Source organism: Neopsephotus bourkii, unplaced genomic scaffold (assembly GCF_033783945.1).
Source record: "Neopsephotus bourkii isolate Nb327-2 ecotype Australia unplaced genomic scaffold, CSIRO-AGI_Nbou_v1 NB_168, whole genome shotgun sequence".
NCBI classification, from domain to species: domain Eukaryota; kingdom Metazoa; phylum Chordata; class Aves; order Psittaciformes; family Psittacidae; genus Neopsephotus; species Neopsephotus bourkii.
Window position 1 is genome coordinate 17,532,763 of NW_026900684.1, and position 13,881 is coordinate 17,546,643.

At 36.3% G+C, this 13,881-nt stretch overlaps 1 protein-coding gene across 2 annotated transcripts in view; it reads left to right on the forward strand.

Moving 5' to 3' along the window:
• The window catches only part of FBXW7 (F-box and WD repeat domain containing 7), a 128,264-nt gene that overhangs the window by 30,926 nt on the left and 83,457 nt on the right, over positions 1-13,881 (forward strand). Inside the window, exon 3 of one of the 2 annotated variants that reach the window (XM_061374325.1) lies at positions 191-965. The exons of the other annotated variant lie outside the window; for it this stretch is intronic. Within the exon in view, the coding sequence (XP_061230309.1) occupies positions 191-205 (15 nt within the window). The 3' untranslated portion in view covers positions 206-965. Of the gene's footprint in view, positions 1-190; positions 966-13,881 lie in introns of those variants that run through there. 2 annotated transcript variants of the gene reach the window in all.

Genomic DNA, 13,881 nt, shown 5'->3' on the forward strand with positions numbered 1-13,881 from the left:
AAGTTGTCTGAAAGTTTTTTTTTTTTTAATAGATGCATGATTTCTGTGTGGTCTGGTAGTTCCTTTGCATATTGTTTTGGTGCGGTGTTAGCCATTTTTGTCCTTTGTCTCCAGTCTGTGCTCTTGCAAGAACTGTTGGGGAACTATGTAGCAAACCATATTTGGGACTTATTCTTGATTCGTGGTGCAGCTCTATTTTAGGTAGTTTTAACTGTGTGTCTGAAGTATCAGCTTGAAATCAGAAGGTTGATGATTCAGGAGAGCCTTTGTTGCATTCACCCAGGAATCTTGAAGGGTCCTGTTCTGTACTGACTTCTGCACAAACTAAAGCAAATTTTCAAAGAAATTTCACCATTTGTAAACAGTAAAGAGTCCAGCCAAGTGAATCTAACTCAAGCTTGGATTAATAGTTTGCTAATTATCATCTGTGTTTAGATTTGTGCACCTTTACTTTCTTCCTGTTATCTGAGGGGTTTTTTGACCATTGCAGTTTATTATTTTCATGTTCTACCGAAGAGCTGTTTAATAAGCAGGGCTTCTTTCCTCAAGTACAGAATCAAGTTCATTCCTGAGAGGTCTCTTAAGTGTAAATAAGGACACTGTGTCTATTGGGCATATAATTTTTAATTTTTTTTATTCTCATAATGGTATTTCCCTGAATGTTCTGATTTTTGAACATCCATCTTGAATCATAGATACCAGAACTGAGATTAAACTCCATTAGCAACTGTAGCGAGGACAAATAAAATTTGTTCATGCTTTATATTTACTTGTGTATGTAACAAAACTATGCCACTATCAGTTTTGACTGCAGCGTTCCATTGGGATTTCATGTTCGAATGATTTGTTTTATGTGTGCAAGCCTTTTTCTGAGAGCCTTCCTGTCTGTAAGTATGGCCTGTGTCCTCTGTACCTAGAGATAAGAATTGATGCTTGGTTGTATTAAAGTGACTAGAGTTTTCTCTCATCCATGTACTTCATCAGAGACTTTATTGTTTGTTAATTTTTGTTCCAGTTGTTGTCATGCATGTAATATAAAAATATTATATAGCACATGAGGGCAAAGTAAGTAATATGCGCAGGACTAACAGAAGAAAGCTGGATGCCGATTCTTCACTGATTGCATTGTATTTGTGGCATCCATTTTCAGTGCTCTGTGATGACTTTGTATTACTTGAGCCCCTTAGGAATGGTCATATAACAATTAACCACAACATAAGCATATGGATATATTTACAGTGAATCACATATCTCACAGTAACTGCCCTTAAATGCTCTTATCTCTCAGTGTGTGTGGGATTCTGTAGCACTGCAAGGATGAGAATGTGTTACTGGTAGTCACCATCACTGGGAAATAGCTCATGTAAATTAACATTCTTGCTTACTTTTGGTTTAAATCATTTGTCTACTTGTGTCCATACTCTTGAAAGTGTAGTATTAACAAATATATCATGCCAGCAATATTTTATCTGTATCAAAGCTGGCGCTTATGGCATACGTGGTAACGGGCGTGTTTTTATGGAAAAATTGGCATGAACACTGTTAATTCTATGTCAACCACTGCACTGTATTTTCTTGGTCTGACACCTTGGTTTCAGCCTGTGTTTATCCAGGTTTTTCTCTGTTTCTTTTTGTATGGGAGATGCTCAATCCCTCTGGACAGCAGGCACTGTTCAACAAGAGTCTGCAACAAAACCCCTCTTAAACTTTTATCTCCCTTTCTTTTTAAACATTAATTTCCCTTCTAGTTTGTCGTGAAGCTTAGCAAATGAGGTCATATGAATCCAAACATTATTTCTGTATCTAAGTATTTGGATTGTGATGGTGACCCCTCATTAAGGGGTCAAACATTCTGCATGAAGAACCCTGCACTAACTTCCCAGTTACTGTTGTCTTCAAATGGAGGTTTGCTTGTTGCAGGATTGTGGGCTGGGGTGGTGATTGATTTGTTGGTTAACCAGAGCTTCCTAAGAACCAGAAAACAGATTACCTAAAATGAAGATGAAAACTTGCATAATCAGGTCTATAGCCACAATAACCATTTTTCTACCCCTTCAGCAGCTGTCATATTTGAGCATTTGCTTCATTACTAAATATAATGATTTTTTAATAGATTTCTTCCATATGTAACATATATTACATATAACAGCTGTAAAGTCTGAGAAGCAGCTTAATTTTCTTGTAAAAGTGGTGTACTTTGATGAAGCATCCTCTGATTGTGGTGCCATACTGTCTGTTTGACTCTGTCATTCAGCACATGCATGTAAGTAATGGTGTCTTCTCATGGTTGTTCGATGACCCTATTGAGTGAAGTGGGAGAAATAGAGCAGATAAGCTACATTGACTTGATGGAGCTAGGACGTACCACAGGACAGATAAGCTACATTGACTTGGTGGAGCTAGGACGTACCACAGGAAGACCTGCCCCTTGGAGCTTAGATACCCATCTCTCAGGTTCTGAAAACAAATCTAAAGCCATGCTGACATCTGTAGCTTTTAGCTCTCAAGTACTGCAGACTGGGACAGAATTTCTTGCTGCGAGGTGCCTGGTCCAAGCTAGTACATAGAACCACGGGGATATAAAGGAGTCTTTTTTTTCAGTGATTTCTGCCTTTGTATGGAAGGATAACATTGATTTTTTTTTTTTTTTTTAATTTTTTTTAAGCTAAAGAAAACTAAGATTGCACTGGGCACTTTGTGCATAGAGGGAAGTGAGAAGGGACTCCTGTATGAAAGTCTGCTGTTATTCTCAGGATGTTAATAAATGAAAGGTTTTGTAGGGGTAGGAGGAATAAAGGATGATTAGAGTGCTGGTGCTTGGAAGTAGTTCTTTATTTTGTGTACAGGCAGTACATGCAATTGAGTGAAGGTTAGAACGCTCTGTGTAGCTAGGGCTGTGGTTTTGGAGCAATGCATGTCAATATTTTTCTCTTCTGAGCAGCAGAGGGAGCTGCTATTGCTCTTCTGCAGCTCTATAGAGACCTGAGCAGAGTTCCTTTGCAAAGGTTTTTCCTGCTCTTGCAGCTAAAAAATTGAAGCATATTTTTTTAAGTCTGGGGAATAAATAGAACTGGAACAGAAAGATTCAGTATTTCATATTTGAGAAGAAATATGTTTCCAGTATATGAAATAATGTAGGATTATTTCCTTTAAAAATAAATATTAAACATTTTCAAGTGGCTTGTGTGATAAGAATGCAGAATATAGTTCTCTGCTCTGCATGCATAAGAGAAAAAGCATTACCCTACAGACAGATTTTTTTTTTCTTATTTTCCCCCATCTTTATTTTCTGCAGGAATCATGCATAGGGTGTCTAGATTCTTCATGCCTTTCGTTTCCTGAGTTCGCTAACAGTTACTGCTTTAAGGAGTTTTTAAATTAAGTAATAGTATGGCTGAAGCCATGTCAAAAAGGATACATGCTAAGAATCGCTCTGATTGTAAAACCCAACAGAACAGCAACAAACCAAACAACCTCCCCCCCCCGAAAAAAAATAATCTAACTGTACAATGCCAAATAAAACCAATAATCTCAATAACACCCACTCTCCCAAAACAACAAAACCAAAAAAACTTCAGTAGGATCTTTTTTTCCCTCTTCCTTCTCCCTGGGATAAGTACATGACTCTGGTATACACAATAAATGGTCTTTACAGCTGGCAGTCAAAATTACTTCTTCATTACATAACAGTTATTTTGGGAGCAAGTTTTGTAGTTTTATAGAATATTTTTATGCTAGGTTTTTTGTTCTGTGGGTTTTTTTAAATTTTTTAATTTTTTTAATTCTTCGGGTACAGAATCTTATTTTTATATTGGACTGTAATAACATTAGAAATATTCATACTCTGAGATTAATATCAATCAACATGTTTAACCTTTGACTTCTTTCTCATTTATATATTGCACAACCTAGGTGCTAATGATTCCAAGCATGCTGGATCATTTGGAAAGGTTATGAAACTGTCATTGAGATGTAGTTTGTTAAATATTAAAGCATCCATGTAAGGAATACAGATTCTCAAATTCTCTGAATAGCAAGATTCTTCGCCATCTGTACTAACCTGCATCATGCTGCTTTACTACAAATATCAAAACTTCTTTTGAAAAGTACTTCTCGCTTGCTCTGCTTTTACTTGTGTTAAGTAATGGCTTCATTTGCTGTGTGAGGTTTGCAGAGGTGTAGCTGGTACTTTTGCCTTTTGTAAACAGAATTGCTCCTGCACCATCATTTTCAGGTAAAACTGGTGTTAAATAATTGCTGCTCTGCTAATTTTCCCTACTCTGCAAGTGGAACATGAAGCTTACTAATTGATATGGGGGCTCTGCTGGTAGTAAGGGGCTTATCTAAAAACTTAGATATCTAGTTCATCTTTCTCATGCAAAGTTCTTGAAATACACAGTAATTAAATTTAACTGTTATGTTAAAATGTTACTTGCAGTCAAAGGACAGGAAATCTTCCAGGAAATCTTTTTTCTTTCCCTTAGTGAAGGATATCTTAACTCTTTTCAATATAGTTTTACAAATACTAATACAGAAATAAATGACAGTGCCAATGTGTAATTTTTGAAGCAAATAATCCTGTATAGAAAGGAAAGTCAAGAATCTCAGTGCCTGGGAAGGAAGAAAAATAGTTCAACAGAAAACATTGTTGATGATGGTTTCAGTCTTAGTTTTGAGTAAGATACTGTATTTAATAAGTAGATTTTCATTTATATCCACCCTAATTACAGAAGGATGAACATCTTTTAATTTGGAAATTGATAGTTCTGATTTAGCTATTCTTTTCTTTTCCCATTACAGAGATTGCTTACTAGACTGAAGACCTAGCTGAATAAAGCACAAGCAATTTTCTGTTATGTGCCTATAACTGGGGTTGGTTACTCAACTCCAGTCACAAAATTAATCTCAACTAGCCACACTGGAAAATAAACCTGCAGAGGTTTTGATTGTGCCAAATTTGTCTGTGCAGTATCTGACTTACTGGACAATTCCACCTTCTTTGCAGTGAAGCATGCATCACAGAGTGTATACCTTTCTTGTTTCCTGGTGGTTCTTACAGATACGTCCATTAGTTTTTCCTGAACACATGTAATATGTAGGATCAGGGAAATAGCTTCTTGGTTTAGACTTTCCCTGAATTGATGTGTTGCCACAAGGTTGTATTGAATTTTCTTTTAGTTCCTTAGCCTATGAAGAGCTCCTTAAAGGTAAATATTGGAAAGGAATTTGCCTGTGTTACTCAAACTGCAATACCAGTTTACTTTGTATAGAATAAGCTAAATTGATACTTTCAGGACAACTACTTGTAGCAGTGTCTTGTAGTTGCACGCTTTTTCACAGGATTTCAAATCAGTGTAAGTTAGGCATGTACATGGTTTTTACTTTACATGTTTGTTCTCAAAATGAAAATGAGCTTTAAAAAAAACACCCCACTAAAACCAAAAAAACACCCCACTAAAACCAAAAAAACACCCCACTAAAACCAAAAAAACACCCCACTAAAACCAAAAAACCTTGGAAACATTATGTAGTAAAAATAATGAAAATGTGCTTGCAATACTTTGAATATGCTGACCCTGTTGGGATACATGGCTTGTCTAACAAATATGTTTGGGAGCTCTGCCCCACTTAAATATTCCATTTGTTCCTTATGTTGTTCTCAGCTATGTGGCAGGTGCTTTTGCCTGATGTGATTGTTAGCCAAATGTCTCCAGACTGTAGTGATACAGCTGTATTTACTGAGCATTCTATCAGTGGATGCTCTTGCTCCAAGTGTCAATTTCAAGCTGCTTTTGGGGCTTAACTGAAGTTGATATTACTGGTTATGAAAAATTTTATGCAAATGGTGAATCAAAGTGTGAAGAAAGTAAAACTTCTGCTGGTGAGTTAGTTTTGAGTTATGATGACACCCTCCCTCCCCAAACTTCCCAAATGGGTGATGTTAAATACTCTTTTGGCTAAGAGTTTGAAGTGTATGTTTAAAAATATAAGGTACTATCAGTACATTTCTTGTATTTACTGGTGGTTCATACTTATAAAATTATGAGACCTGAAATTAGCTTAGAGGGTCAGAGGAAAAGAAGGTGATCTGAGGACCAGAATCATGTTTAACAGCTGCTGCAGGACTAACATTTTTTCCTGATGCATTTCTCACTTACTGTAATCTGTAAAATAGCAGCATGGCCTTTCTATGGGAGACTCTTTATTATCTGCAGAGCATGTTGCTGTTCAGCAAACTGCACAGTAAAATAATTTACATATCTTTACAAATTCTTGATTATCAAGAGGAAAACTAGACAATGAGAATTTCATTGCTAGTTTAATAATTTCTGAACAGGCAGAGTGCTTAAAAACAAATTTCGAAGCTGTCTTAGCAGAATGTTTGAACAGGGAACATCTTACGTCTATTACCAAAGAATGATTTTTGACACATGAACTCGTTTTCTTTGATGGTGCGTGATGTCTGATCTGTGCATGAAGCTATGCTTGTGTAGTAATGATATTACGTGCATTTTGTGTAGATTTATTAATCTGCTATTTTGTTTAGGTCATGTGTGAATGTTTTACAGTTTTCTTTATTGGTGAAACTTCTATTGGAAAAATCCCTATAAAATCTAGAACCGGTGTTTCTATAAGCTGTTCTCTTCATTGCAAGCATCTTCTCCCCTCTTGTCCATAGCATGGTTAATGAAAACACTGCGTAAACTTCAACTTCATGCAAATTTTGCCAGAGTTCCACCCATTCTCTCCTGTTCAGAAAAGTTCAGGACTTCACCAAATTACTGTAAATGTTATGTTAAAAAAAACCTCAACAAACCAACAATCCAGAAACCCCTCAAAACTCTCTATAAAACTTTGTGTGCGTTGACTCTGTGTAATACAACTTATGATGTAATTTTGCATATAGTTAATTAGTATTGAGATTTTAAAGGTGAAGATTATGAGTTCTTGTGTGTAGATTGAATATCTGTAACAGTCACTGAAATACAGTTGGAAAACATTGCTATCAGGCATCTCTTCTGTTCTTACTTCTGTCTTATTTTTCCGTTCTCCCTTTCTTGCTAATTTTAAATTTTGTTTCTTTAGTTTGTAACAACAAGAATTGGGAAGAGGGAGAGGATCTGAGGAGGACACAATTACTAAGGAAGTGCAGAGTTTTCTATCCCAAGACAAGGTGGTCCAAACCAACTACTTCTGTATAGAATCTTCTTTTTATGTTTGTTCTTACTGGAAGCTGATGTTCTCTACTGACTTTACTACCTGATCATATATTGCAAAATATGAAAGGAGCAAATTGTAAGTTTTAGTAATATTCAGTGTCATTCAGTCTTGGGAAAGAGTGGCTATACTTTTCAGCTGTCATGAAATATTACTCTGTTAATGCTTATAAAATTTTAATACATTTGTTCAATCCCCGGTGTCTTTGCTGAAGTGGAAAATGTACCTACTGCTACCACAGATTGCCAGCAGGGATAAATTCCACCTTATTCATCATTAGAAGTCACTACTGTTATTAAGTATGAGCAATGTTTCCTGTAAGTGCAAATCACATTCTTATTCTTGTGTCATCCAGCTACTGGTTATCTGTGTTTGGAAGTGGGCAGGAGACTCTTTGTTCTACTCACTAAAATTATGGAGTGTTCCTTAAGGATGGCAGTTACCATGATCATTATTGACCCAAATACATTAAGTACTAAAAAAAAAAAAAATAAAAGATAACAAATGTCATGATTCCTTCAGTTCTAATCTCTTGGTCAGATATTCTAAAACACACTGAAAATAATGCACTGAATTCACATGAATAAGTAAAAATGAAATTAAGAAACTGGCAGTGACACAGCTAAATGGAAGAAATGAGATTTAAAATCATTTGTTATGGATCCCTTGTTCTTGCCAAGTATAATAACATTGTTCCTTTTCTTTGAGCTGGACTTCATCCAAAGCAAGGACACTTTCAGTTGGTACCCTGAGGCATTCACCCATCAGCACAAATTTTGGCTTTGGTGTAAACTACCGGTATTACATGACCTACAGCAAGTACATTAAATGGTGTGCTTACATAGATATACTTGTGTATCTGTTTGGGGGGACAGACTTTTGCAATTTCCTACACTGTGCCAGTCAGAATTTGGTACTGCTCCACTGCATTTCTCTGCTGGCAGGATTTGAAATCAGAGTATCAGACAAAGCTCGAGTTGGTTGTCCATATATGAAAAGTCTATTTCTATTAAATACTTGTAAGCATTTTAAATAATAAGTGAGAAACAAATCAGAGAAAGCCAACGTCTGCTAAAAATGCAGTAAAGGCTACCCCTTCCTCTCCAAAGGAAAGAAAAATGGGAGAGGAAGGGAAAGAATGGACAAATAGAAGATCAAGGTGGCAACCCTACCAACCAAGAGTGCCAGCCCTTCCATAGGCTACCTGCTTTTTTTTTTTTTTCTAGTCTGGGCATTCTTTACTTCACATAACTTAAGCTTTATAAATAGCTTCGCACCCCTTTACAGTATGCTGTTAACCAGCTGAAAAGGATTATATAGCTTAATTTGATGCTATCAAATGAATGCCAGTGAAACAGTCAGTTGTTGCATTTGTTGGATATGTGTATTTTACAGTTCTAGTAAGAAAAACTCCATCTTGTATCAAAATAAACCATCTATATTGCTTCAAACATACAAAATGTAATACTTGGCATTGTTCAACCTTTTATTTTGGCAGTGGATAATATTGCTAATACAAACAGCATTACTGTGTTGTAAGGCTTTATACAAGAGGAATTTTCTAAAATGTTGAATAAATGGTATCTGGACAGATTTTTTTTTTTTTTTGCTATGGAAGGAAAAAAATATATTTTTTTTAAGGTGTATTGGCGACAGAACAGGTGACAGCACCTTTCTTAAGTTTGGGGATTGTTCCATTTCCCATTTAACACGTAGAAAGGAAGAAAATTCAAAATCTAAAATTAATTTTTGGCAGTACTTTTTGGACACTATTCAGGAACTGGTAATAATTTAAATATTTTGGTACAGCCTTGTGTATATTTTGCATATGTATGTACATAAGTAGAGAATTTCTCACTGAAAGTCTTGCATTTTACATGAAAGCGTGATATAGTGGTAAGACAAGCTGATTTACTGTATGGAAAGCTAATTTTTTTTGGTTTCTATATTTCTTTTTCATAAAAGCAGCTTCACTAGTAAAACACTTGCTTTCCCTTCCCCCAGCTTATCCTCAGTTGGGAATTTGACTTGCATTTTAATCCAGTGTTAAATTTTGCATGACTTCCCTACCTGTTGTTGCAGTTCTTAATTCTGGTCTCAGCTTTATTTAAAGGTGCAACAACAGCATGAATAAGTGGTCAGCAAATAAATTCCTGTAGAACAGCTGTAGCAATTCTTTTTAACAGCTGGTGCAATTCTGCCTAGACCAAAGAGTTAGACTTGCTTATCCAACAAGTTATATTATAGTCAGTGAGGGCTGAGTAGGCATTTCTGGAATATCTGTAAAACACAAAATGACGCAGCTGGATTTCTTGCTACATACCTGGGATATTTTCTGAAATGTTTAATGAAGAAATGAAGACACATGCTTTAAAGAGAATAATTAAAAAAACCCAAACCAAACAGAAGTGACAATGACAGCATGAGCCCATAGTGCAGTAAATAAATTTATGGGGCTTGTGGAGTAATCCCAAGTAATATAGGCCTCTAGTTACAAATGGTAACGTGCGCTTATAGGGATGTCTAAATATGGTGGGAATTAACACATGGTTAAGTGTATGTTTTAATGATATGATAGTATCATTAGTATTGATATTATAAAGTCTTGCCAGTATGTACTATGTACTTCACTAGATAGTCTGTATGTTTCTTGCATAAGCATTTAATGTGACTTCAGAAAAAGTTTGTGCAAATGATCCCCTGTAGTTTGTCATGACGTAGGGCAGATCTCATGCCTATAGCTGTGTATACTTGCTTGTTCCCTTTCCATTCTTTTAAAATGAAACTCTCTATGCATTGAAATGCCTAGGAAGCATTTATCATTGATGTCTCTCTGGGACCAGTATCGCATGCAAAGGGATCCCTGGACAAAGAGAGGTGATCTCATAGCTCATTTTTTGCCCAAAGATGGAGGTCTTGACTACTTTATACTTCCAGATACTTTTGCTGATTGTCTTGAGTTTGTCTCATCATGCATCTGTCCACTTTGTGAGCTGTTTACATTTGCTAATCTAGTGAAAAAATAACTGAGCAACCACAAAAATAGAGGATTTTCAGGTATCCTACATATTGGAGTAATTTCAGAGCTCACAAGCATGACACATTCCACAGGTAGTTTAAGGAAGAGTTTGAAATAATATGACTATAGAGTAAGGGGGGGAGGTGCTACTCTTCTTTTTGGTACTAGAATCTCCAGGCCCGTTTTGCCCATTTCATCTCCAAAGATGATCAGCTGTGGGATCAAACAAATCCGGTGGAGACTGTTATGTTTTTATTGAGGGTCATTCAAACTCACTTGTATTGGAGGTTACAGTTAGAAGCTGGAACTAATGAACCCTTGCTGTTGATAAGTCTGACCTACTGCTTGGGTTTCCCAGCAGGCAAGGCTAGTGTAGTTAAATGCTGTACACAAGTATTAGAGCAAATCAAATTTGTTAAATGGTCAAATTTGGGTATGATTTAATTTTTCCATTCACCCATACTTAGATACCAGGATGCTTAAAGAGATATGAGCATGCACAGTCATGAAAAATGTCTGATAGGTATGCTAATCTGGTGATTTCCCCTTTGATGATATACATCATATTTCGTATCTTCTTTGACCTCTACTAGTAGATTTCTGTGGAAAGCTGTCTTGTGAATGTGAAGTATTTTGCTAGGCAGCAGCTTTACCATCATCCTTGTCAATTTGTTCGAACTTTTATAATTTTTTTCAATATAGGAGTGTCATACAAGTTGTACCATCTTCCACCAGCAGCTGCAAAAGGCACGTTCCTCCTTGCCTTTTCATGGCAAAAAGTTTAAAGAGTCTGTTTTGTATTAGATGCAAACTTCTTTCACCACAGTAGTTATTAGTGGCCATGCCTCAGTATGATTCCAGAGCCAGAATTATGATCAGGAAATATCATCTATGTGAATCCAAGTTAAGAAAATCTGGATTCTTCTTCGCTATGTTGTTAAGTTTTGTTGCCAAAGAAAACAAAGCTTGTGCAGTTGAGAAATAGGCCTGTCATTGTGTTTCTTCCTTTCTAGAGCTTATAATCTCTTGACAAATGTGCACCCAGTTTTACAAAGAGATTATACAAATTTCAAGGTGACTATAGAGGATAGGTCGGAAATGGAGAGATTTGTTAGTGCATCTGCTGAGGAAGAAGTCTACAAGATGACCATTACCTGGTTAGACACCATTTGAAACCATGTGGAATTGGGGTTTGCTCTGTCCATTTTAATGGGTTCAGTTGTCATTTGTTCCTTAGTTTACACTATAGAAGCCATTTATTCATCAAAACTTTCAGTAAGGCATAAGCCTGAAGTGAAAGCTTTGCTATGGCTGGACTGGTCAGAATGACTCCTTGTAGGTCCCCTGATATTTTGGGATCATAAGGTCTTGGAGAGGCCATAGTGTAATTCAAGTGCAGTTCATGACAATCTCACCTGGTCTACATCTGTGGTTTGGGAGTTTTTTTTGTGAAGGACAGAGAAAGCCATCAGTTCACATGTATGCCTAGTAGTTTTGCCTCTTTGTGTATACTATTCAAGTGTACTTTTCTTAGGAAATTCTGATATTGTGAGGTCAAAATGATCCTCTTTTTTAATTCCCTCCGTACCTTTTTCAGGGATCTAGGTCATGTTTTCTTATGCATGAAGATTTTTGTTTTGGGTACACTTGAATATGATAGACTCTTCAGAGCAATAGTATTTTCTGTGCAGCACCACTAACACAGTTGTAGCTAGTTTTGTACAGCAGTGCCTTTTTTCTATACAGCTTGTTTATTTGCATGTACAAAGCAGGCTAATGTGCATTGTATCATTTAGGAACTATTTATATACTGGTATCAGAAACCCCTCACATAAATGAGCTTGGGACCATAGTTGCTCCATATGAGTAGTTATTAGTGTAATATAGACTTTCTTTCCTTGCTAACAAAATGGTTCTTGCTCTTTGTATCATGCTGGGTAGGGACCAGCATGAATACCAAGGGAGCAATAAGGATTGTGTATGATGTAAATTATAGTGCATCCTGTATGCTACAGCTGTGCAGAGCTTACTAAAATATTTTTTAGGCAGTATTTTATCAAATATTTTCAAAGGATTATTGTGATACTGGTATTTTGAGAAAGTGAATTTTAAAATGTTGCAGTGCTCTGCTTTATCCATTTGAGGGCAGCTGTTCACCGATTTTAAGAACTCTGGAAAGCTGCCTAGGGTTCTGCTTTCTGCATTTTATAATATTTCTGTATTTGCAAATACTTCATTTAGGTCTCTCTCTCTCTCTCGAGGTCTTGTACTATTCCATCACCATATTAAAATCATAGAATCATAGAATGGTTTAGGTTGGAAGGGACCTTAAAGATCATCCAGTTCCAACCCCCTCTGCAATGAGCAGGGACACCTTCCACTAGACCAGGTTGTTCAAAGACTCATGCAACCTGGCTTTGAACACTTACAGGGATGGGGCAGCCACAGATTCTCTGGGCAGCCTGTGCCAGTGCCTCACCAACCTCACGGGGAAGAACTTCTTTCTAATATCTGATCTAAATCTCCCCTCTGTCAGTTTAAAGCCATTCCCCCTTGTCCTGTCACTAGATGCCTTTGTAAAAAGCTCCTCTCCAGATTTCTTTTAGGCCCCCCTTATGTACTGGAAGACTGCTCTAAGGTCTCCCCAGAGCCTTCTCTTCTCCAAGCTAAATAAAAGTTGTGAGTTGATTTTTTTTTTTTTCCCCAATAAAGTTAATATGCAAACCAATTGTCAGCTCTAGGAGAAGATTCTGTGAAGGTTTGAGTAAGCTGTTTTTCATTGTTGTGATAAATTACTAGATCCATGTCTTAAAACCATGACCTTCCTGAGTTAAGTATACTGAATGAGCTAGTTAATTCTTTTAATGTTTGCTTACCGGTAAACAGTTCCTAAAAAGCTCTGCTACAGGATCACTTTGAAATACTGTGACTGGAAGGTAGAAAAATTATTGCTGCTTCCTATGTGCTTTAGTTTTACAAAGATGTCTCTTAACTGGATCAGCTAAAAAACAAAGAGAGGTCTTCTGGATTCTTAAGTTTACAGTTAATAGCTCATAAGTATCTCAAACTAGTATTTTCAGACTCCGGTTTTCAGACATTTTTATGTATCTAAACAAAGTGATTTCAGATATGATCTTCTGATTAAATTGATAGGCAGGCACTTAAAAGAGCATAATTGGAAATCAGCCCCACTTCATTTAGAAAGAGGATGTTGGAGAAAATATTACAAAGATTAAAGCTCAGATTTTCAGTTTCACATTTGTCAAGGTTATACATGTTCTCACAGTGTATAATATAAAAATTACACACTTTTCAAGATAAAAGCAAGAGTGGCTCTTTAAAGTTTACATTTAGAGCTTAAATTAGAATTATATGTGTAATAAATACAAAAATAAGCAATACCTACTATATGCAATATATTCCTGACACTTCTAAGATAGCCAACCGTCTGTTTTTGTCTTCCTGTTGCACACTCTTATTGCTTAAATTAGACTGTTGTATTTTCAGGCTCAGGACTTTCATTTATTAAACATGCATAGCTGTCCAGCATAGCTTGGGGCCTTTAAACTTAGTGTGAGACAATAATACCTACAGTCAGTAATGTGTGGCAACTCTAAAATGAAGTGATGATACATGGAAATAAA